General features: G+C 31.3%; 2 protein-coding genes across 8 annotated transcripts in view; both read right to left on the bottom strand.

The window, feature by feature from the left end:
- The window catches only part of Pde8 (Phosphodiesterase 8), a 94,395-nt gene extending 82,914 nt beyond the window's left edge, over positions 1-11,481 (bottom strand). Inside the window, exons 1-3 of one of the 4 annotated variants that reach the window (XM_015982085.2) lie at positions 11,365-11,469; positions 10,895-11,209; positions 3,829-3,980 (exon numbers count right to left, since the gene is read on the bottom strand). In XM_015982085.2, the coding sequence (XP_015837571.1) occupies positions 3,829-3,931 (103 nt within the window). In that variant the 5' untranslated portion in view covers positions 3,932-3,980; positions 10,895-11,209; positions 11,365-11,469. Of the gene's footprint in view, positions 1-3,828; positions 3,981-10,474; positions 10,694-10,894; positions 11,210-11,364 lie in introns of those variants that run through there. The other 3 variants (XM_064355330.1, XM_064355334.1, XM_064355331.1) reach the window with 3 other exon arrangements.
- Positions 11,482-14,890: 3,409 nt separating this feature from the next.
- The window catches only part of retn (retained), an 87,083-nt gene continuing 75,524 nt past the window's right edge, over positions 14,891-26,449 (bottom strand). For all 4 annotated transcript variants that reach the window (XM_008198067.3, XM_008198068.3, XM_008198065.3 and 1 more), the window contains exons 5-7: positions 24,024-24,207; positions 18,029-18,687; positions 14,891-16,103 (exon numbers count right to left, since the gene is read on the bottom strand). In XM_008198067.3, the coding sequence (XP_008196289.1) occupies positions 15,982-16,103; positions 18,029-18,687; positions 24,024-24,207 (965 nt within the window). In that variant the 3' untranslated portion in view covers positions 14,891-15,981. The remainder of the gene's footprint in view (positions 16,104-18,028; positions 18,688-24,023; positions 24,208-26,449) is intronic.

Here is a 26,449-nt window from a genome sequence, read left to right on the forward strand (position 1 = left end):
TTAGAAAGGATGATTTATCAAAGAAAACTGATTTTGAAATAACAAGCTCGTGTAATTAATCATACGAAATAAGTCGTAAATTTACATTTTTTATAGCTGACCGTAATTTATGTTAATAATTTGATGTAGAAAGTTTCACAAGTTTCAAAATGCGTAATCGGTTATCGATATCTTTGACGGATCTATCTTTGGCGGTAAATTGGTGTTATCTTACAGTTAACAAGCTCACCGTAAAATTAGGTAAACATTTTCTATTGATTTTTGTACGTAACATATAACGAATATTATTAAAGCGAAAACAATGTGTTGGCTTAAAGATGATTAGCATAAAAAATAGCAGCATGACGTGTTTGTGCTACGAACAGTTTCTAGAAGAAAATTAAACATACATATTTTGTCTATTTTAATTCGTTGGTGGAAGAATTGTGTTTATAATTGGAAAATGTGCTCAAAAACTTGTAAAAAGCTACAATAATAAAATTTTCGAGCAAATTTAGTAGGTGTAGTTACGATTTTTGGTGATTTTTATGTGTTTTGACAAAATCTTACAAAATAAATGTACAATGTGTTTTTAAATGATTCTCATTTAGTTAACTTTGAAGTTGGTTTACGTGTAAAAAAAATTGTGCCGCTCTCGATGTCTAAATGCTTGTCATAAATTCTATAAAGCGGCATTTCTGATTTTATATAGGAAATTCACAGACGACTAGATAAGAATCATTTATTTTTGATGAGCAAAATCAAATTTTCAGCCAATTTTTAAAACAAATTTTAGTTTTTATTTTAAAAACATACCTACTTACCTATACATGCGAAAAAAGCTGATTTAGCGCTATTTTTGGCAAAAGATTGTAGATTTTCAGCTTGTTTTAACAATATTTATTTTGCAAAATTATTGCGGTCTGAAAAACGTACTGAAATATTTACTGAAAAATTTCCCTAAAGACTGTAAGCTAAGCATTCAACTTATTTTTGAGAAAATTTCGCGAGGATAATTGAATTCGAGGTTGAAAAATGCTTCAAAAATGCAAAAATAATGTCATTTTCAGACAATCTAAACCAACCAATTATTTTACTAAATGTGGAATGGGTAGAACTGGTTTAGCTTTTTTTTAAATTCTGCTAAGGAGTAAACAAGTAGAGTTAACACAAATCTGCAGAAATATTAATCGGTAATAAAAACTAGAAACACTTAACTGAATTATAAGACAATGTTGCTAATAACCAAAAAAAATCACCAGGTGCATGCTGAAAAATTTAAGGTAACAGTAACATGATTATCAACCAATTTCTTAAAGTATTTGATTTCTTGATGAAATTTTATTTAAAATCGAACCAAATTAATGAAATCTGGCCATATGTCAGCAATTACAATTTTTATGATTTTAGGCGGGATTTCCAAAATATGTGGGTCTCTGGCTTCGAGAGGAACAAAATAAAATAACATCGTTTTCAGCAATTTTCGCAAAGTTTTTCGAAAGAAATTAACTATTACCTCAACGTTTTGGCTTGGCTTTAACAAAATTTTGCAAGTATTGCACATTGCGAGCCTATTACGTGAAATACACGCTGAAACATACAAAAACAGCAACAATAATACTGTTTTCGCTACAATTTAGTGATCTTTCGGCTTGATTTCTGGAAAAGCTCTCTTTAATAATTTCACGAAATTCCACAAAATAGTTGAGATTCTGGCTGAAAAACGTAGAAAGTGTCCAAAAAGAAAAAATAATAAGTATTGTCATTGTAACCTAATTGCTCAATATTTTTTTTAAGATTTTTGTTTTATTCTTAAAGAAATTTTGGTTGAAATCAAATTTTGTTCGAGAAAACGAGCAAAATCGAGAGGAATAAAATAAAAATAACATCAATTTCAATGTACTGTAATGATTTTTCAATCAATTTAAGCAAATTTTTTCGAAACAAATCAACTTTTGCCTGGAATTTTTGATTTGGCGTTAACAAAATTTTGCAAAAATGTGAAAAACACGTTGAAACATACGAAAAAAGTAAAAAATATAATAGATTTCCACATAATTTACTGATTTCGAATCAATAATTTGGTGATCTTTAATTTTTGAAAAAATTTTGGAAAACGACTGACGTTCTGGCTGAAAAAAGTCAAAAGAGCTCAAAAATGCAAAATAGTGGGCCATATAGATAGTAGTTACTTATAATACAAGACGTTAAAATTTGATTATATCTTCGAGAAGCTAGAGAGGTGCTTGAGAAGAAAATGGTTAATTTTATCGCTGTGTGCAATACATAATTTTATTTCATCCTGCATTGATTTACTGAGTTATTTTGATTGACAACTATTACTATTCTTTGATTGATAACTATAACGTCAAAAAATTCAAAAATAAAAAAACGTCATAAAAAAATAACATTGGTTGTAAACCATATATTTATCTACTTAGACGATGAAATTTTATTTTACCATGAAGTGATCAGTTGATATAATACCATTTTACCGTTTACTATGAAATAAAGTTATTAAGTAAATGCTACTTGTAACAGTAAAGAATAGACGTAATTGAAAAATGTACCAATTTTTTCAGAATGAACGAAAGAAAACTTAAAAAGCTTTTGCTACATTTTATTCATACTACCCTATATCATTTGTAATCTAATTTAATGTTTTGCAATTTTCAGCACTAAACACGCTCAATACTCGAAAAAACCTTCACCACTTTCGGAATAATTTTGCGAGATTTTAACTATTTTACCATTTGATAAATCACATTTTGTTCCTTGACGAAAAAGATAAACCAATAATTCTATTAAATGATGGTGTAAAAATGCTGTTTTTTTTTGTTAACAAATATTTGATTGAACAACAAAGAATTAACACAAAACCGAAAATTAAATGAAAACTGCAATTTTTTATTTAATTGCAGAAAAATATTGCTACTCAACATAAAAATTAAATTCGCCAAATCCGTGCTGAAAATGTTGCCAGATTGACACCTATTTTGACCAGACCAGATTACCAAATTTGATTAAAATTTTTCCATCAAGAGTGTAGAAGTTTCACGTTTTCTCTTTATTAAAGTTGGATTTGAAACCTCTAAGCCATAAAATATCTAACTTAGTCCTTTTTCACCTCAAAAATGCGCTTAAAAGCTTATAAACGACATAAATAACACCATTTTGAAACAATTTGGTGATTTTTTGGTTTATTTTAATCAAGTTCCGCAAAATAAAGCATTTTTATCTAAAAAACTTACTCAAAATTTTGAAAAAGACATAATATTATTTTAGTACAGATCTGTTGCGTTCTTGTCTGTAGGTGTGAAGGTAAAAATGATCATTTCAACCGTTTTGAGTGTTAACTGAAGGGACTATTGTAACATAATTATTCAGCATATGATGTGTGGGTGGTGGATGCGCTGATGCACCTTGTATTGTAACTTTGAATACCCCGAGGTGTCTCGTCAACACGTACATACCAAATTGCGATATAAATATCGACATAATGAACTATCCCAGTAGATTATTGCAAACAATTGCTGCAGACAGGTGACAAACCGCAAATAGTTGCTAAACACATGCATGCATTCATACAAAGTTTTGACACAACATTAGAGTTCAATAACTCTGCTAATTGCAATGCATGGAAGCCCGATGATAAACCGGTAGACAGACATCTAACAAAAACTAAATCTAAATCGTCGAGATACACGTTCCTGAAAGCATCAATAATAAGAAAAAAATAATAGAAATAAAAAGCAAAACATTAGTGATCCGAGTCACGCGCACCGTTAAACCTCAAAAGGTGCAGCGATAATCTATTATGTGATGTGTTATTGTCAAAGAGCGACTGACCTTTCTTATTGCACTGTGGCGGGGTTCTCTTGATGTTTTTCTCTTGGTTAGCCGTGCTGTCCCTGTGGATGTGCTCCAGCAGCACACTAGGGGAGCAGCCCATGCCACCGAACACCAACGCACGATTTACCACATCTTCTGAAGTATCGCCTCTGAAAGTAATTTTTCAGTACATAAGGCATAAAAAAACATAGTTTGACATTTGATTTAATTTTAATTACATTGCTAAATTATTATTCAATTTTCGGTAAATTTATAAAAAAGGATAAAAATAATTGGGCTGCTATCTGTTTTACTGTTATTTTCATTGTTTGTTTAAGTAAAATATTATTTATAATAATAGATGATAGAAACTAGATAGAAAACATGTTCTCGTGATTTTTGCCGATCTTTCGTTTGTTATAGAAAAAGTTGGTTTAAAACAGTATTTTAATACAAGAAAAGTCAGGTCAGTTCTAATTTTCATAGCACGTTTGACCACTAAGTTATTTAGTCCCTATTTTAGTAGATATTATTATTAACTAATAAAAAGTATATCAATAACTTATCCCAACGGTTTAATGTATACAGGAATTGAAAATTAACCTGGCTTATTCAAGCTCATTTTATCGAAAATTTAATTAGAATTGCTTGGAATAATTTGGAAGTATTTAAAGTTATCAAATTAGTTATTACTGATTTTTTTCAAATTACGGGAATTGTTTGTGAATTACTGAAAATTTTCTGAAATTACTTTTTTGAACCATCCGAGATTACTTGTAATAGAAATTAGTGAATTACATCGAATTTCTTAGAACTACAGGATATAATTGAAATTACAAAAATGAAGTTGGAATTACTGGAATTAATTTGGTGAATTATTGGAATAAAGCTTTTTTTTTATTACTGAAATTTTCCAGGATTTTTGAAATTGAAATTAGTTAGACATATTTTTTTAAATCAACACCCTCTTGACTTATAATTTGTATAAAACAAGTTCTGTATTTTTCGGCTTATTTCGTTCGACTAAACTTATTTTTTAATTCATGTAAAAGTATAAAAAGTATAAAATGAGTTATAGTAGTGGCCGTTTATAACGAACCCGTTTATAACAAACAGTCGGATATAACGAACCAGATTTAGAAATACGAATTTTATTTCATAAATTCCATGTGTTATTTCTTCTGCTTATAACGAATGTTTGAATAAAACGAACCTTATCTTTTATATAATTGTTTAAAACGTATACAGGGTGAAGCTTTTCAGCAAGCAGTTTATTATTAAAAATATTGACTTTTTCTTTTTTTAGATTACAGCTTCGTTTCTGCTGCATGTTTCTAAAATATTGCGGTAAATCAAAAAATGCTGTAAATTATTATTGTATCAAGTTTTATAATGTACTTCCACCTGAGTTTCAATGCTTACGTGGAAAGCCTTTCTTAAAAGATATAAAGAAATTTCTTATCAACCTATCTTTCTACAGGGTGTCTCAGCTAAGACTTTCGAGCCTAATATCTCAGTTATTTGTCAACGGATTGTTATGAAATTTAGAATGCACCTTCTAAAATAGAAGGTGGTCTTTCAATTAGGAACAAAAAATCTTTTATTTAAAATTAAGCCAAATTATCATTGGATCAATAAACCCCGAAAAATGGATGGCAACACAAAAAATTAACCAAATCGCTCGGAACAACAGTGGCAGAAATTTTTGTGTTATTGAAAAAGGAAACAGTGAAATGTTATTCAAATAAAGCCTTCATAAAATTGAAAGTTCAAAGATCGGCAATAATTTGAAGACACAGAAAGCGTACGTGAACTAAACCGAGTAAAGAACAAAACACGTTCTAGAAACGAAGAAATAGTTGGGGCTGTATTTCAAGCTTATGAAGAAAATCCAGTCAGCAGTGTACGATAAACATTTCCAAAGTCCTGAACGTTCAAGTGTCTAGAATTTTTCAGTTGTTGTTCAGTAGTCTTTTAGTCCTTTATTTAGTTTTTTAAAGCATCCAGTACAAACAGTAAGAGTCGAAAATATTGTTTTTTAACTATGTATGTATGTGTGAGAGATAAATGGAAATGTGACTGACACTTCGTTTGTGCGAATAGATTGACGAAAATTCAGTGGTAGTGCTAATTTGGTTCATAGAGATCTACGCTTTTGCAACTGTACCCACGTTTAACAGTTTTTTTTTCTTTCTTTTTTATGCAAAACAAACGTCTTTCAAGGTTGAGTTTTATCTTCTAACATAATTTTTTACTGACGATGAATTTTTTTATATGTCTTAAATTATTTAACATTTTAAAAAGGCATGTAAAAATTACATTTTTACGACTTGAATTGCTGCATTAATTACTTAAAAAGCTTTGCTTTCTAAAATATCTGCTTGATAGTCTTTAATTTTATTAAAGAGTAAAAACATCCGAATGCAGAGATAATTGGTTTTTGTGCATAAAAAACGAAAGAGTAAATTTTTAATTAATGTTTGTTGTAAACCATGAAACGTATATTACACAATTTATATTTTATTTACATGCTTTTTATACGCACAAATCATAACGGTGAACCGCAAACCAGAAATGTACACACTTGCAGAAAAAGGCTCAAAAGTTTAAAGAGAAATTTAAAAATCTTGCTTAAAATATGTAGCTCAAAGGAGTAGGTATATAAAGGGTTTTAGAGTCAACTAATGAAAGGTTGGCCACCTACTGCTAACAAACATCCGGATTCGCCTGAAGAGATTTGTTTTTGCGCACTTGTTATATATTACAGTAAAATGAATTCCTGGCAATCATTACCCGAACATGTACAAATTTGCAATTTTTAATACAAAAAACGTGAATCTGTCCCCAACAATTTCAGCATATGCTCTAGTTTTTAATAAAACTTTTGATCATGCATAAATATTAAAAATTAAACTCTACAACAAAACTGCGCACAGAGCGGAAGACGAGGGTTCAACGTAAAATGAAAAGTTGAACAACTTCTGAAAAAAATTAGTATAAAACACTGCCCTTTCTAGGGACGACTATAACTTAGGAAACGAAACAAGATACAAAATCACAAAATTTTCTGCACCCAAAAAATAGTACGGCAAAGTAAAAATGAGGGCGTTTTGAGCGTTATTCCGTCTCGGCACCAAATCGTTTTAAATTAATTTAAATTCAACCAATTCATTTATTACTTCGAAAAAAAGAATGCAGAAATGTTGAACTTTGCACTCCTAACAGACTGAAAAAAACTAACGACCAAAATTTTCATGAGAAATATGACAAAAAATTATTTAAATTTTATAATTTGCTCTTCGTCTCGTATTTTTTAAAATGCGGATACGATTAAAGATACAAGAAAAATCTTCAGATGATAGTTGTAAAGAGTTAAAATTCCTTTAAAAAATTGCGACACCATATCTTTATCTTCAACGGTTAAGACCCTAAGACCCAAAAACGCTCAAACTATGGATTCGTTCCATTTTAGCTGTGGTCAATAAATTTATACCTAAACTGTAGAAGATAGAAATATGGTGTCACAGACTTTTTTATAAAAAAAAATTATTTTTTACAACTTTGTTCCTTATACTTTTTTGTATCTTCAACCGTATTCCTACCGTTTTGATACATACAGGGTGCTCAAAAACTGGCGCACCAACTTAGTGGAACATTATTGAGAAGCAAGTGCAGATTACGGAAAAAATGTTGAAAAAATTCCTAAAGTCATATTTTAAAAAATCTGGATCTACAAATTTATTGTGTTACCTTTTTCAGTTTTCATTACTTTTTAATGTTTTTATGTTTCTCACTAAGTCATCGTTCCCTAAAAAAAAAACATGAATAATTATTTTGAAATTTTCTATCAGACTTTAGCAGTTTTTTGAACTTAAAAAAATTAAAATTCATAAAAAAAATCTCAAAGTGTAGATGTGCCAACACTGGGAATTATTTTCTAGGAAACTGTTTCAAAAATAAATTGTTTTTATTGTTGACCAAATTCTATTGCGATCACGACTGTTAGACAACGTCGTCACATATCATTTAACTAAAATTAGTTATTTATCAATAACTTTATTACATTTTTTTTAATTATTGTTACCTTTATATGTAAGCAGTTCTCTACCACACACCATTGAGTTGGTGCGCCAGTTTTTGAGCATCCCGCATAAGACGGTGCGGATAGAATTATCGTTTAGAAATATACTAAATACGGTTGAAGATACAAAAAAGTGTAAAGAACAAAGTTGTAGAAAATTTTTGTACAAAAAAGTCTATCATACCATATTTATCTCTTCAACGGTTTAGGTATAAATGAACTTTCCAGTTCTTGACTATGAGTAAAATAAAACAAATCCGTTGCTTAAGCGTCTTTGGACAACTTTGGAGCCTAAACGGTTGAAGATAAGGAAATGGTCTCGCGGACTTCTTTGTAGAAAATTTAAGTCTCAACAAATTTCTTCCTTCCATTCGTGAAGCGTGAACGGGGAACCATTTTGTTTACGCTTCACGAATGGTTCCCCATTTTTTGTCCTGAAGAAGCTCCAAAAAGTGGCGAAACGTAGATAATAAATAATATACCAAAATTGAATGTGACTACATTCACGAATATCCAATTAGTTATTATTAATCATAAAACAGAAGATGAACAACAAATTTTCTTGTATCTGTAATTGTATTCAGAGCAATTTCAAAAATATGGGGCAAAGGGCGAATTAGTAAAAGTTTGAAATTTTCTAAATATAGTTTACGATAAAAATTTTGCCTTATGTTTATCTCGTCGTATATAGAAACTTTAATGCTCTATCTCCCTGTATTTTTTTGTTTGTCTTGTGTTAACCATTATACAAATACAACCATTATTTTAAATTCATTGCTCTAAAAACTTAGACGTCAATGGAACAACTACACTCTCTGGCGACATTAATGGAACTATCGAAGACGGAATCGTTTTAATTGTATGTTATTTCATATCCATACTTTTAGATATCCGTAGTCAATACAAATGAATTGTATACAAATTTTAATTTAAATTATTCATATCATTGCTGCCCTGCAGTTATTTATTTTAAAATTAAACGCAAATGATTGATTTCATACAATGATATAATCCATATAATAACTAGTTGTGAGTTTCCATAAATCAACCACATATAATTTTTTCAAGTTTTATGATTTTTATTACGACGTTCGACAGTATTCTTCCATCAAGAGACGAGTTTTTTTGTAACAATCTCTTGTAATAACTTCACAAAAATCCATTTGAATATTCTCATCCCAGCGTAATAAAATCTCCCGTCTTTTCTTTGCTTTCTTTTCACAAATTTCAGCTAAGCCCGGGAGGAAAACAAAGTGTAAAAAATTAATTAATCATAAAAATATTATTATATGACGACATTTAAAAGACAAAATAAGGCAATGCTTACCTTACACTATCAATTACCAATTAATGTACAAATTTTTCGTTTAAATTATTCTCGGTGCTGATCCACTCAACCAACGCAGTTTATTGATTAATTTATTACAGGAAAAGAGTGATTGAGAGACCATTCATGTCAGAAACTCGTACTGATTTATTAATTTTAATAATCAATTTTGACAAAAAGTTCAAATTGGTAGGAACACAAACACAACTTAACAAAAGATTATTTTTTTAGACGAAGCTTTGGCTTTTGTTGTTGTTTCGTGTAACAAAACTGAGGATTTGGAGTAACTCCATTCCACGGGTTTATTGTCAACTGTCATCTCGTAATTACAAAAAGAAGGATTTCTTAAGACTCTTTCTCGAGTTTCCTGACATTCACTTGTGAATTGTTTTAATTAATTTTAATTTAGTTAAACTTCACGCAATTTGCTTGATTTCGTTGCTAAATTGCATACAAAATTGTAACATAATCCATTATTCGATATTCATAAAATTAAAAACTTTGCATAATCTGACAAAAAGTAAAGCCAAGCATTCATATTTTTAGATTAATTAGCCTCCCTCACATTTACTTTAATCTCATATAATTAAATTCACAACAGTTGCGCTTAACAATTCTTTCGAGCGACAAAAAAGAATACATTAATTACCCCAAGGATTAGACTCTTGTTCAAAAAAATTTTAAAGGCTTCACAACAGAATGGAAAATAATCTTCCAGGAAATCATCAAAGCTAAACGCGCTGGATCTAGACTTAGGGATTTTTATCATAGGTAACTAAAGGTTGAACCAAATTTTTGACCATTTTAGTGTTTGTTCTATCGATTAGATTAATTTAGAAAAAGTTTGTTGGGTCTGAAAAGTTTTCAACCGATCGATATTTATTTAATTTTTATTAAACTGGAGAGGCACACGCCATTCCCAATTTGCCTTTTATTAAAATAATTTCGTTCCGATCGATTCTGTCACTGCATCCAAACCCATCTTTGTTATGCGAGTAAAATGTGCATGTTTTCAAAAGAGAAATAACAGGGCAGGACATCGAAAGCCATTAGTTAAAATAATTTATAACTGTTGTTTTATAATTTAGTGAAACTGGAGGATTTGAATTAAATTTGGTCCACTTGGTGCAGTTTGACGACAAATAAAATGTTATCGAAATACCTACACATTAATGTAAGTCAATCTCGCTCGAGTACTCATTATTTTAATACATTGTGCATTAACATAACGTTGTTCATGATGGTAATTTACAAACCTTTTTTATCTGGTGTGTGTTTTAGATATTGGGATAATTATCGTCATCAAATTTTGAACAATTCGGCGAACAAAGGTGCAAAATATTTTTGAAAGATGTGCTAATTGGACGCTCCGCGTTTTGTCTCAGTTGATTTAGGAAAATTTACGTCATCACCAGAGTTTATCTCGCGTTTGATTTACGATAAAAACAGAAAATTCGAGCAAGATTACCGTCTTGTGCACTCACTGGGACAAACACAACAATTACTATATCATTGTGTGTCATTATCATAAAAAGACTATTTAGAAAAGCAATTTTCGGTCGGAGTTGTAATGGAATTATTGCACTCGGTAACAATTAATTATTCCGATAATTGAGACAAAGTGAAAAACACTCACGTGGTCGTTGTTTATTTAATAATTATTAAGACATACTTACATTCCTTCATGCTGTGGCGATAAGCCGGCGATTTATTCAATAGTTATCACAGTTTTAGAGTCGAAGAGTTACGTAAAAACACGCGGTGATTTAAATCTGCTGCTTTAAATCATTGTTTTAGTTTCAAATTTAAATCAGAAAATACACATGTGACGAGTTGTTTACGCGCGCGCTCGATCACGTAACACCTTCCTGGTGATCCAACAAGTGAATCCTGCTGCTGGCAGCGAAATCCTGCAGCCGACCGCCGAAATTTCAGACTTGCGCCTGGATCGGGGGCAGAGGACGCTCTCAGCAGCTGCCACTTGTTGAATCCTGTAAATTTATTAGACAATAGCGGTTACTACATTTTTACACTCCTGCTGGAAAATTTACGAGGGTGATGTATGCAGGATTTCGAAGATTGTTTATGTTCCCTGCTGATGTGTTTTGGTATTGTGGAATTTATTACGACGTGCGATGATTTTTACCTGGAACTTGAGGTGTTTTTTATGGTGTTAAAGTCCAAAACTGCTTCAAAACTGCTGGTTTATTTATATCACACAGCACCAAATTGCATGATGTTTCAAAATGCGAGCGTAAAGGAAAAATTTTTCGTATCTGTTGATTAACGATGACCCACAAATGCCGTGTTTTAATGATAAGTCCAAACATTTTAAACAGTCATATTTTTGGGTTCCCAAATATCAGTTCTTTTCTAATGTGCTTAGATCCAAGTATTAAGTTTTTAATGTTTTAAATTTTACAAAAAAATTGTTAGCTAAATGTTGTCATGTTGAAAGGATGAATTACTATGTGCTATTGGTAAATACTTAGTACTATACAGCATGTATCAAGAATGCGTGTGTCAATTTTAACTGGTAACAGAGCTCAACAAATGAAATATTTTTTTATTTGTCATTTTTCAATTAAAGTTCTAACAATTTACTTAAAATTTATGTTTCTCGTTCATATAATTCTAATAAACTTTTGTTTATGAAATTAATATCCAATGAATCATATAATTTTCTTGTTGTATTAGATTTTAATAGAATCAATGTCAATAATGCTTTTTTATAATCAAATAATTTTTATACCGGTTGATTTTTTAAAAACAACAGGTTATTACTTTTTTGTAAATGTCATGTATTTTGTGGCCTGTGTATTTATTTAGCTGTTTTAAAACTATGAAAACGCCAACGTCACATTTTCTCTCAAAATTAGCTGTTAGCCTGTTATAAAAAAATAGTAGCTAATGGAGTTTATACTTTCAATGAGAGATCTAATCATTTATAACTATTTTACAATTTTATCAATCTTATTTAAAAAAATAATTCGATAAAATGCGACGTTGGTGATAATACATAATAAAAAATTCATCAAAAAATCACAATTTCTAGATGTGCCAACACTGGGAATTATATCCTAGGAAACTGTTTCTAAAATAATTTATTTTTATTGTTGATCAAACTCTATTGCGATCAGGACTTTTAGTCACCGTTGCCACAATGATTTATTTAAAATTCGTGACTTATCAATAACTTTAAAAGAAAGATTTTTTTACTATTTTTTCCTTTATACAGGGTGTCTCTCCTAAGACTTTTGAGCCTCATAGCTCAGATATTTGCAAACGTATTTTTATGAAATTTGAAATGCAAATATTTTAAAAGGCAAAGATTAAAACGCATTTAATGTCACAATTCAAGTCGTGTAAACGAAATTTTTACATGCATTTTTAAAATGTTGAATCATTTAAGACTTATATTAAAAAAAAATAGTCAATAAAAAATGAAGTACGAAAAAACTTAACCTTGAAAGACGTTTGCTTTACATGAAAAAAAAAAAACTGTTAAACGTGGGTACAGATGCAAAAGCGTAGACCTCTATGAAGCAAATGAGCACTAGCACTGAATTTTGGTCAATCCTACTCGCACAAACGTAAGTGAAACGCAAGTGTCATTTCACATTTATCTCTCACCCATACAATGTTAAAAAACAATATTTTTGACTTACTTTTGGTACTGGATGGTTTAATTCGTTCAAAAAGACTGAACAATAACTGCAAAATTCTAGACACTTGGACGTTTTGGAGTTTGGAAATTATTTTGTGCGTTGATGTTGGTTTCTCTTTAAAATCTTGATTTACAGCCCTAACTATTTCTTCATTTCTAATGATGTGTTTTGTTGTTTTTTGTTGTTACACGATTTAGTTGACGTACGCTTCCTGTGTCTTCTAATTATTGCCGATTCTTTAAACTTTAAATTTTATGAAGGCTTCATTTGAATAACATTTCACAAGAAGTCCAACGACACTTTCCAAAAGGCAAATATTGTTTCCTTTTTCAACAGCACAGAAATTTCTACCACTGTTGTTCGTCTTCAAAGTAATTTCACTAAATTAATACAATTTCACTTTTCTAACAGCGCGCACACTTTTGCCAGTTTTTTTTAGTGATGCAAAAAATGCTGCTTAGCAATGGCTTCATCAATTGTTTGAAAAGGTGACTGCTCAAATACTTTCAAAATGTGTATCAAGTTTTTAACAACAAAATCAAATTTTTTCCTCGAATCAGTCGAGCGATGGTGTGGCCACCTATTTTTCGGGGTTTAATGATCCAATGATAATTTGGCTTAATTTTAAATAAAAGAAACGTGTTTTAAAATTACATTTTTTAACTTGAGGTCATTTTTTGCTCCTAATTGAAAGACCAGCTTCTAAAATATGTGCATTCTAAATTTCATAACAATCCCTTGACAAATAATTAAGTTATTAATCTGGGAAGCCTTGGGTGAGACACATTGTATGTAAGCAATTCTTTACCCCACACTATTGAGTTGGTGCGCCGGTTTTTGAGCAATCGGTATATTACATAACGAGTGTGGAAAGCGAATGATATCGTGCGAGTGAGAATCTTGACGCACGAGGCGCCAGCCGAGTGCTGAAAGTTCACGAGAAAACGATGAACTTTCCAGAGAGTTTTGTACAGTATTTTTCCTACGACACTGGAGAAAAGCCATTTATTGAAAAAAGATTTTAATGAATCGCATTTAAAATTTTATCTGCAATTTGCATTGCATTGGTAACTGATTCATCGGTATATTCTTCGCGATAGCAATAGATTTTCATCCACCGTGTCTGTGTATTAAAGTTTTTTAAGTTCAAGGTTTAGGGTAGATTAATAATTGTGGTTTATTGGTTTAATTTCCTTAGATGCAACCACTTAATACTTTGATTTTTTAATATTTAATTAAATCAAAATAGGCTTTTTATCTTTTAGACAGCAATAATTCATAATGTATTTTTAGCAAAATTTTCAAGCCAAAGTTGACAATACTTAAAACCATTCAATCCTGAATTAGTTTTTTATTATGTAACAATTACCTACAGATTAAAAATGATAAACATTATAAATGACATGTTAATCGTAAATTAAATTTTAATTTTTAATTTTATAATTAGGAGTTCTAATTACAATTTAATCCATTTTGGCCGAAATTACAAATTCAACAAAATAAAGACAACTGAAAAAGCACCGCATAATTTAAATCACTGGATGTAAATTTTGTATGTCTTTGTGCTTACTAAAAATTTAAAAATTGGTCACCTTATAAAATAAAATGCAACACAAAATACACTTTAGACATGTACATGTATTTTGTGTTGCATTATTGAATAGCTCGACGTGGGATTACCTTCCTTTTCAAAATGATGTAATATTAACAATTTATTGAAAAACGTATATTTCTTTTCAATTCATAGTAGAATTGCAACAGCGCATTTAAATTTTTTGGTGTGAAAAATAAAGTACAAATTGAGAGTTTCTGTATAAGAAAAAAAAGTAGTGTTAAACTACATCCCCGCGACACACTTTGAGCTAAGAAAACCCACCAGAAACTCTCCATTTGTGCTCCACTTCAACTAAAATGAGATATATTGTTTTAATTTTGGAAAATGCTAATGATGTTGAGCTATTTTTTGGACAAGGTATTTAGCTGAAGAAGTAATAAAACAAAAACTTTTACGAGTATGTTTAATGATAGGTTGGTATTTACAGTAATACATTGAATTAGAATGCTGGCCTTTCGCCTTAAATACTTACAAACTTTGAACGAAAAACTAGAACACAATGAAAGCAGGAATATGTTTTGCACATTACCATCAAATATCCCTGAGATAATCAGATCAAAAAAATTAACAAATTTTCACAAAGTTTGTAGGGATGATCGGATGTCATTTATGAACTAGGACTACACTTTTGGAACTACAGTAATTTTCATATAATCTACACTTACGGCTAATATTGCTACACAATAATTGATTTCATAAATACACTAAAATCACTTAATAAATAGTCTAACCTGTTTTATCCTAATAATATATTTAAAATTAATAAAATAACAGTCTTTTGGTAGATATACAAAAAAATATATAACACACGAATATATCCTCAAATACTGATACTAAAGTATTTATAGCTATTTACAAAAACGTTGCCGAGATATTTTTGTAAATCTTCAAACAAAAATTGAAACGTGCGCCTCATGAAGCATTCGCGGGAAACCAAATTATTCAAACTTTGTTACAACGGCTCAAAAAATAAATTTACTCAATTAATAATTTCCCACAAAGAGTTTCATGGTTAGACAAATGAACAATGACTTGTAGACTGGCCATGTACGTAAGTAGATTTAAGTATTCTAAGTTGCAAAATGGGAAGTTTTAAGTATGGTGGCACATTAAAACTGTCGTTTCTCTTGATTTATGTCATAATATCCATATTTTTCGAGACGACCAACAGTTACAATAGCCTAATGAAGCCAAATCTCTACGCTCAATGTGCCATAAACTTCGTTTATTCTATTTTATACATTAGACAATTACTTTTGTACTTAAACATGTATTTAATGCGATGCCATTACGGATTTTACAGCTTTACAAAAAAAAAACATCCATATTATAAAAAGTGCACATAGTTCCTGGAGCACTAGATCACTAAAAACACTCAACTAGAAAAATAATAAATATAAAACAATTGAAAAGCGTGTCCAATTTGGCGCCACACAGACCGCCAAATTAGGGTTCTACATCACATTCAGAGAGGTTCCCTTTACGAGGCCATCGCCGTTCGGCCGCTAGATGGCGAAGACTGCGCGAATAGGACCCCTTGATATGTAATTCCATTTAATTCCATACTGACTACTAAGGAACTGTCTCCGTTACGCGCATCCCCTGCAAAAAACGCATCATTAATCATTCGGATCATTAAACTGGTTAATCGAGTGCCTTATTAAGGCGAAAAGTGACCATCAATTACTCTGACAACTAGGAGGCCATTATTAAAAATTCCAAGCTTACACCAAATCCCAAAAGAAAAAACTCAATTTTGTGTTTGCAATTTTATAAAAAAAAAGTATAACTTATAGAAATATTTTTAGTAACTTTCAAGCGGTTCTGTTACTAGTTCTGACTGCACTTACATGAAGGCAGTGTTGCCAACTGTGCTAGTGCTATCATAAAAGAACCTGGTAAAAATCGCCACAATTCATTTAAAAGTAAAATGCAAACATTTACTGAACAAAACAAAACACTAATCACAAATTCTTTTGCGCCTCTTCAGAATTCTTCTCTAATTTCTTTCAGAATACTTTCAGATTATTATTTACCATTGTTTCTGTATTCTAGTTTTCTCTAGATTTAGTTAAGATTCTTCTTTGATTTTTTTCTAAAGCTGTTTCTAGATCTTAAATCTGGATTCTTCTGTTGAGTATTTTATAAATCCATCTTCAGATACGTTCTTACCTTGATTCTTTTTTAGATTGATTTCGTAAGCTTTTCAGCGAGTTTTGCTGTTTTTAAGCAAGGAATCATAAAATCAAACAATTAAGAAAATGTTGATATGATTGACGTTTACCAACGATTTTAGCTTTTCTACAGCGTGTTTTTCCGTTTTAAGCAAGTACGTCTAAAGTTAGCTGTTTTCTACAAAATTTATGTCACCGATTTTAAGCAAGGAATGGTCCAAAACTCCAAATGGTGCTTAAATAGTCACGTTTGGGGTCAGAATAAAGAAATGTTTTTAAAAGTCAGTTTTGACATTTGAGCAAGGAATCGACTAAAGTCAATTAATTTCAAGTTAGTGATTGTTAATTCAGCGTTTTGAACCAGTTTAAAACTATTAAAGAATTTTCGCAGCCATTACAAGGCAAGAAATCATCCGAAATCAAGTGTTTTCTTCTAAATTAGTGCTAAAATCGTTGTTTGCTTTAACAGAATAAAGCGATTTTATTTTTTCGATAATGGGTTTTGACATTTTTGAGACAGGAATAATTTTAAAATCAAATAATACAATTTTATTCTTCTCGGGTTCTTTTTTAAATCTACCTCTAGATCGGAAATTTGGGCTCTTGTTTACACTATCTTATAAATCCATGTTTTGATTCTTTTACAAATACTTCTACAGATGTTTCCTTAGAATGATTTTTATAAACACTTCTTCTATACATTCTCCGAATGACCTTTTGATTCCACTCTGCCTGTTTTCAAAATTCCTCTGTAGGTAGTTTCGTTCAAAATTTTTTAGATTAAGTATTCCTTAATAATGTTTGGGTACTCTTCTCGTCTTCTCTAGATTTTTCTAAAGATTCATTTTCCTCTAAAGCCGACTCTTCATCTTAAATCTAGGTTTTTCTTTAGTTTATGCTATAAATCCATCTTTAAAGACTTTTTTGTAAATTCTTCACCTTCTTTACATGATTTTTTTTATTTTCTGGACTATACTCAAAATAATTTTTTTATTGGTAATCCATTTTGCTTATTTAAAGTAGAGTTCCCAATAAAGGAACTTTTGTTATAATGACAATCAATTTCATGACAATGAAAGATATACTGATCTCACATTACATTATTTCCAATTTTTATAATATAAATATCAGAATTTATGACTTCAAAATGTACTAACATTCGTGGAAAACTGGTCTTTAAAACACTTGCTCTATATCGAGCACTCCGGTTAGGCTGTCGTGCTCGAAAAATCACGCGTGTTTTAAACACCTCAATATCCACTTATTCTTTAATATACTATTTTTCTGATTTGTCACAGGCCGTATGAAGGGTTGATAACATAAATTATTTACGATAAAAGTTACTAGACTCACCTCTACTGTTAATCTTGATATGCGTGGCGGGCGAGATCTTCTGTTCATCATCATCTTTGGAAAACTTCTTCGGGGGCGGTGGCGAATCTCTATGCTCCGGCTCCCGTTTCACCGAAGGCTGCGTCGGGTCGGAGAGATTCAACGCTTCCTTTTGCGGCTCGACGGGGGGTTGATTATTATTGTACATATTCCAGAGCGTTATCCGCGACAGCTCCAGCTGGTTGAGTGGCGAGGTGGCGTTAGGGGGCGACACGTCCCCTTGTCGTGGCGGAGTAGCCGCCGAGCTGCGGATTTCCTTGTTGAGGAGCTTGACGTATTCCATCATGCGCGCCTCGAACTCGCTGGGGGCGAGGCCAGGGAGCGGGCCGCCGTTGAGCGGCTGACCCAAGGGCTGGGGGTGGCTGGGGTGGTGGGCGCCGTTGTGGAGGGCCATGCCACCGCTCATGACGGAGTTCATGCGGGCGGCGAGTTGTTGCTGCTGGGAGACGAGGGACAAAGGAGACATCTGCGAAGGGTTGGGGGAGCGCTGCATGGAGTCGTACTGGCCGTAGCTGCTGCGGCGGCCTTCGCGACGGTTGCCGTCGATGGCCGCCTGGAGCTCGGCCGGTGTGCTGAGGCGGCGTTTCTCGCATTCGTAAGGGTACAGGTATTTCATGTATCTGCAAGAAAATATTCACTTAAAAAACGTATTTATTCTTCGAATTTAAAAAGAACAGCATTTCTCTTTTGGAGTCATACCGAAAAATGTGTAAACTGAATATTTTTGACTCCTAGCGATGAGGTCGTAAACGGGGTACAATTTTTTAGCACGTAGCACGAAAAGCAAAAAATATACCATACAAAGAAACTCGTTTGCAAATAATGTTCTCTTAAAATAATTAACTGCTCTACAGAGATTAAAGCAAAATACAAAATTATACAAAATTTATTGGGTGAAATGTTTTAAAGCCACTGCTGTAACCGTGACTATGGTCAACCCCTACCAGCCGACTTAGACACTTACTCTTATTAATAAGGGTATCTCAGAGATGTGAAAGAGTCCATTATTGACCTAACCAGACCTGACCTGACCTTTAAATGTTAGAAAATTTATCATTTTTTTACATAAGCCGTACCTATTAACCCTCTGACCTACTTCAAAGTATTTTCAATTATACAGGATGTTTCCAATTTTTTTTTTTTTAATGGAACACCCAATTTTTTTATTTTTGCATCTAAAAGACCTTTAAATTGTCTCTCTAGAAAGATTAACAGTTAAGTGTCTTTTGCTTGTTACTCAAAAGATATTTATTTAACATTAAACATTAAAAAGTCGAAAAGTGAAATTTTCAGCTAATAATAACTTTAATGTTTAAGTAAATATCTTTTTAGTTATTAACTTTAGGCATTTGAAACTTTATGTTCTTAGATAAACCATTTAATATCTTTAAGAAGCTAGGACAAAAAATAAGGTGCTCAAGTTATTGAACTTTTAATAAACTTTTAAAGTTTTAACATTTCCGTTTAAAGTGGAGACAGTTCTACTTTTCTACAATTCTCCGTTTTTGTGTAATAAATTTTTAAATAAAATAAATAGGCCAGTGTCAAAAATGTTCAGTTTATTGTTGGTGGCACCACTTAAACAAATAAATAATAAAGTATTATCCTCATTTGACATTTCTATTTTGCTGTAAATTATATACCTCGAATAAGTAAGTTAAAACTTTCAGACAAATGGAAAAACAAAGATTCTTATAAAGGTCTACAGGACAATGAAAAGATATGGAATATGGCACAGTAACTCGACGTGTGGACCACGCAAAAAGTGAAACCAAAGTCCATAAAAACTATCTTTTATTTTTTTTCGTAATTTTTGATCCATAAGTTTTTGAAATACAAAACCAACTTGATATTTTTTAAATGGGGCATCATTAAATATCTATATTTTCTATAATAAAAAAAACAATAATAAATGTTTCTATTAAAAATCAAGTTGTCTTTGTACAATAAGTATTTCGCAAACTTACGGATTGAAATAAAGGAATTTAATAGGTAATACTTAGGTTTTATTGGATCCTAAATCTTCTTAAAATCGTAGGAATATTGTAATACCTATTAATAATACGAGTGCGAAAACACAAGCTTAAAGTCTAAGGGCTGTCGTTTTGCAACGAGCGTATGCGAGTTGCATACCTAGACACCCGACAACTTTAAGCGTTTTCGCATAAGTGTTCAATTTTTTTGTTTTTGTTTGTGTTTTGTGTTGAATTTTTTAATTAAATTTTTTTTGTTGGAACATTTTAATTTAAAACACGTTGCTATGGGAAGCGTGTTTTAAAATAGTGTTTATAAGATAAACTAGGATTCAGATATTAAAAAAAAGCTTAAAACGTTACCAACAAAAAACCTATTTTCATCAGTCGGATAATTCGATACATTTTCGGTTTTACAGGGAATGTCAGGAGCTTTTAAAATCGGGACTGTCCCGAAATTAAGTCAAATTTATAGTAAGCATATTTTGCCGTTAGGAAACAGCCAAGAAGATCCTTTATTTACAAGTTTCACAATAAATTCCTGCTTTCGTTGTGTTCTTGTTTCCTTTGTAAATTTTACAATAACATAATTTGGCCTTCCTATTTTACAGTGTTTTTTATACACTAGGTACCCATTAATTTTTGTTGTATTTTTTTTGTTGCTTGCAAAGTGAAAAGAGTTTACTTAAGATTTTTCCTCTCCAGTCCACACTAAATAAGTTTTTATTATTTTTGACTTGATTTGACCACCTCGACTAATAAGAAGAAATAACAATCTTTATTTTATACCGGAAAGGTGGCAGCCCTTATGACACCAAACACTAATCAGAAATTTAACTGAACGCATGTCCTTAAATCGTAGTCTAGTTTCTCTTTTTAACTACGCAAATATTTTAATAAAACAGTTTCAACAGACTTTTCACAGCTTTATTTTTTTACCTTAGTATACAAAATTACTGTCTTCGGTGCCAAGGCACTAAAACACTTTTCTTTAATTAAATCAGCTTTGTGGAATAACATTAAACTCGCAAATTTTCCACATAAAATAAACTAGAACGCTTTAATGTTTAATAATATAAGATATAATTTATATTTATAAATAGAACACACTAAAGTACCACAAAAAAGACCCATCTGGTAGCCATACCTTTACACCATCGTGATTTACTATTTGCTCATTATCACGCAATTTTATTTAGCGAAATTATTTTGTTTTGACGTTTCATAGTTTGATTTATTACATTTTCCACATTAAATTTTTACTGATATGACTTTTCGTTTATATTAGTCGCATTAAATATAATATAAATCGAGCAATTTTGACTCGACCTTCACTCCAACTACATAATTTAGATTAGTTATGGTATGACTATTAGTTATAGACACGTAATTATATTGAGTGATTCAAATTTTACTCCCACCCAGGAATGTGTCAAATTTTTGGCGAAAATTCAAAGAGTGACAATTTGAATGAAACAAAAAAATTGGTGTAAGGTGAGGATGGGTGTTGGTTGTGGTGTCTGAAAATGTGACGAATGGTGGGTTGTTTATGCACCGGCTGGCAGTTTTATGAAATTGCCATTGTTAGGAACGTTTTATGTGGAGTACGAGACAATGCTGATTATAATGAGGAGGTTGTGTCCCGTTTAATAGCGTTGTACTTGGCATCAAACATATTTAACCAAGTCTGACAGATGACAGCTACGCTTACTAGATAAATGATCGGTTCTATATTAAGATCAGGGAATGGTGGCTGACGGATAGACGGTCTGAATCATTTTTAATTAATAAACGCGTTAGAAAAAATCAATTAATGTTGGTATTTAAAACAAACAAACATTCAGCGAGTTAATTAAATGACATCGAAAGGATGTTCGAGATTTCACTTAATTTCAGTTATTAACTTCGAAAGTGGGGTCTGAAAATGTGGCTTCGTGGAAGCTATACACTCTATTATGTTTAATCATAAATACGAAGCAATAAGCTGTTGCAACATAAAAAGACAATGAAAAAAATAAAAATCTTATTGGAGCTTAACATAAACTGCCAGAAATGTCTCGACGTGATTTACAACCTGACGTTAATAAAAATTTAAATCATATGCTATAAACTGATATTCAAGAACGGTCAAACATAAAGATCGTCTGGCCAACAAAAAATCATAAGCTTATGGCCGAAACAAGATTTAATTAGGCGCGCGGTTTTAGTTGCACCTTGTATTGAAAAAAAAAAACAAAAACAATTCGGTCAGAAACAATAATAAAATAAGGAACAAAAAATTTCATTTTAGCTACACGTTGCCATTTTTTTAATTATTTTTTTACCTGCTTTGTTGAACAAAGTTATTATTTCTAGTGTTATTCTAAAACAGACTAAGCTGAAATGTTTTACGCAAAAAAATTAATAAAAAACTTGCGACAGCTCTCAAAATTATTTACATTAAAAATAAAACAAATTCAAACAACAATTATTTATTCGACGAGTTTGGCTGTAAATCGGACGTTTTGTTTCAAGAGAGGATTTTTTTTCATGACGTGGAATAAATGAATCGATTTACACGAAAACAAATTGAATTCAAAACTTTATTTCTCGAATTAGACTCATCAAGACTTAAAATTGCTTTAAATATGTTAAAAATAATGTGAGGTTTCGTACTGAGAAATGCCAGTTGTCAAAATTTCTTTACACAAGAGAAAAACAGCAACAGATTTACAATAACTTCTTTAGCAGCCTTACATAATTATTATTATTCTAGTTGTGGTCAGAAATTTCGAAACTTATTTGAGAGAATTGTCATGGTTCAGGCGAATCCACTTTTCGTAATTCAAGAAACAAAACTACACAAGCAAACAATGCCTAATTCGTTTTGATTTTATTTTATTATAACAAATCAGACATTGTGCACAAATTTTAGTTATTATTATTACTCTTTTTTATATTAATAATATATTATACAATCTGTAAATGAATGTAGGATCGTAGTAAGTTTGCTGCTTCTTTCAAGAAAAAACGAACAACGTTAGTATATGAAAATTTTGATTTTACTGGTTGCCTGCGTAAATAAAAATTGGTATTTTCCAGAAATTTCATAGAAGTAAAACAATTAAATGCAGCAAATTCAAATTCCAGAACCACCTGAGATCTTACACTCTTTTATAAACAATCCGTAGTTCTGCAATATATTATTTTAATGTTTCCTACCATTTTAAATGTGATATAATGAAATAATCACAAATATTTCAATGAAATGTTTCTAGTAAAACATATATCAAAGGGAAGATATTTGTTGTTTTACAGACGTTTCATCAACATAACTTTAAGGTGAAATGTTTCATATAACAAAACATTGATTTCAATAATGTTTATGACATTAGAAAATGTTTATTGGGTCAAAACTCGGTTAAAAGATGGAAGATAAAAATTGTGAAAATATAGGAAGAGGTATTATAATTTGGGGAAAATATTTAGATAGGATCAATGGATACAAAACAAAAAAAATTCTTATTTTCAAAAACTAACAGTTTGAAATTACAGAATTGTCTATCAAATGACAGAAAGATATTAATAGTATTATAAGTAAAGTAGTAGTAGTATTAGAAAGTTTATTTATCAATCTATTAAACTGGTGATCAAGAACTACTGTTTTAGTTGGTAATAAAATTTCTTTAGGTAAAATTGACAAGATTATTAAGGCTTACTTCCGTTTATGTTGGTGATGTAAACTGTCATAAATTTGAAATTTTAACGTTTTTCTTAACTGATAAAATGATTTCCTCGTTAAAACAAGACATTTCTCCTGGAGTAACTATACCTCAAAAAATTTTTGTATAATTACAAAAAATCTAAACTTACAAAATAATTCATTAATTATTGTGCAAATTTGTAAACAATGAAGTAAAATTAATATATCAGGTTTTGTTGTATATAGTTCCGTGGTTTTTTGGTGGGAACGGTGAAAGTTTGAACAGATTTATGTCACTTACTGCGTCCTGAGTGTGAAAGCTGCCGACGTTATCGACGACGGTAGATGCAGCCCTTTGATAATTTCCTGCCAGAGTTTCTTATTGATGACATCAACAAGTCCACCCCTCGCGATGACTAAATTGTACAATTCGTATAAATCGAGAACGGATTTGGCCATGATGGGCAGTCGATTGATCGGAGTACCTGGAACAATATGCAAGGTAAAATAAACAAAAATGTTTGCCGGATGCGGCATAAACATTGGAAAGATGAAAGGTTTCGCGTGTCTAAATTTAAGTCGAGTAAACTACAAGCTTAAAAATTTGTCGCGGTAATTAATAACATGTGTTTAAAAAGTAATAAAACGTTGACCGGCCAGATTTGCGTCCAATAGACTGAATCAGTCAGTCTACAACGCGTTATTATTTACGGCTTTCCTTTGGCTCGGATGAATTACGGTATTAAAATGTGCAATATGTCGCAAGATTCTAACATTAACTCGGATAATGATTGATTTGCTTCGTGAATATATAGAATCGTTAATGACGACGGGAGATCTTTTAATAGCCGATCATCATATGACAGTCTAGTTTTGTTTTTCTGGCTCGCATCTAAAGAATGCCGTGATGATTTATTTAATTTTAGCGTTTGTCCGTAGATTATGATTTCAAATTCTATTTCGGAACCGGTAATTATACTTGATGCGTTCTCAAGACAAATGTTTTCAATCTTAGATACGTCAATCTTCATTAGGTTTACACAACCTCAAAAATCACCAACTTAAATTAACGTGAAATTTTATAGAAGGTGAGATTTGTTGTTTAATAAAAAATATTTTCACTGAATTTAATTGCACCACGTCAAGTCATTGACGTACAATACCCGCAACGTATCGTTTATATTGTTTTATAAATTGAGAACAGGTGATAACACAATTTTTAATAGTTTTCATTTCTATTTTCGAAGCAGCATCGTTTTTTTTTACTCGTGGACGCATCAAATTCTTGCTGTTTATTTAAAATCGTTGCTCAATTGATAATAATTATAAAAATCAGGAACAGCCACATTATGTCAACTGGTGAATTTGGTTTATTAACAGATTGGCCATCGTCCAATATCTCTTAGTTGCCATTATTATGTCTTCTAAGGTTACAACGTTTATAATGAAAACAAAACTGAGCAATGAATTTGCTGTATTTCGGTGCCGAGTGGATTAAAAATTGCTGAAAAAATATTTTGGTGGACAAATTAATGTGTTGGCAACACTCGTGTCATTAAAAATTATACTAATTTTATCGATTAATTCGTCTTAGTAGACGCACACCGACAGGAAATGGTTACATCTGTTTTCGTCTAGCTTCAAATTGAAATATAACGAAAAGACGAAAAATATTTACAACTCGTAAATAAGATTTGTCATTTTCCAAAGCCAAGAGCATGATTTATCCCATCAAATAAAGAAATCATCGAAATTTTAAATATTTGGCCTCCTGGGATTATCAGAATCCAAAATATAATTTTTCATGGCCTTTCGTTTTTTCTATTAATTATTAATGTTCCATTTTAGCCAAATTCGTGTAGCGTTATTAAAAAAATCTGCTGTGAGAAATGTAGTAATTTGTTGACTTATTTGAGATTTTGCGGCTGATTGAGGTATCAAACCTGGCAAACAATTTGGATTTATAAATACCCTCGACGTGCATGTCAAATCAAGTGAAAAGCAACAAAGAAATTTGGGCACCACGTGTTCCCGACCCCAAATGAAATTAGAGCGGTTATAAACTATTTTTATAATGATACTGTCTGCCTCTAAGGATATTTATATTATTGTCGATCTGATCACGTGGGGATAATCAGTCATGGTTTGTCACTCATTGGCTTATCCTTCCGTTGGAAAAGTCTCTTTGTGCCAGGCCAAAGCGGCGAGTAATTAAACATTTGGAAGCGTTTCGGATTTAATGGGGGTGATCCGATCTAAACATCGTCAAAGTCGTACTTTACAATGTCAGTCTCTTTGATCAAATTATATATCGAAAAGCGGCGACACACTGCAACAAATGATACATAAAACACAAACTGTTCTTTCATGTGCATTCCGACGGATCGGGGGTCGTAAAAGTAACACGGCGAAGTGCTGCGAGACGCACTGCCACATGAAACTATAACTTACACGTGGTGACATTTATGGATCAAAACTGACGAAGGTAGAACCAGATAACACGAAAAACTGACAACGGGAATTGACCACCAACCAAGAACTTTCAAAACAACACGCTGCTGTGATCAGAAACACATCACATTTTTTTTTACTTTAATTCTTGTCTCCAAAATAATCTACAGGGTGTTTCAGTTGGGTATTTACATCATTGTAAATTTTTATTTAAAAAAAGTAGAAGAAACCATATACCTACAGCCTGTTCCCTCTAAACTCTACTGAGAGAGTTTT

This window comes from Tribolium castaneum, chromosome 3 (assembly GCF_031307605.1).
Source record: "Tribolium castaneum strain GA2 chromosome 3, icTriCast1.1, whole genome shotgun sequence".
Taxonomy (NCBI): Eukaryota; Metazoa; Arthropoda; class Insecta; order Coleoptera; family Tenebrionidae; genus Tribolium; species Tribolium castaneum.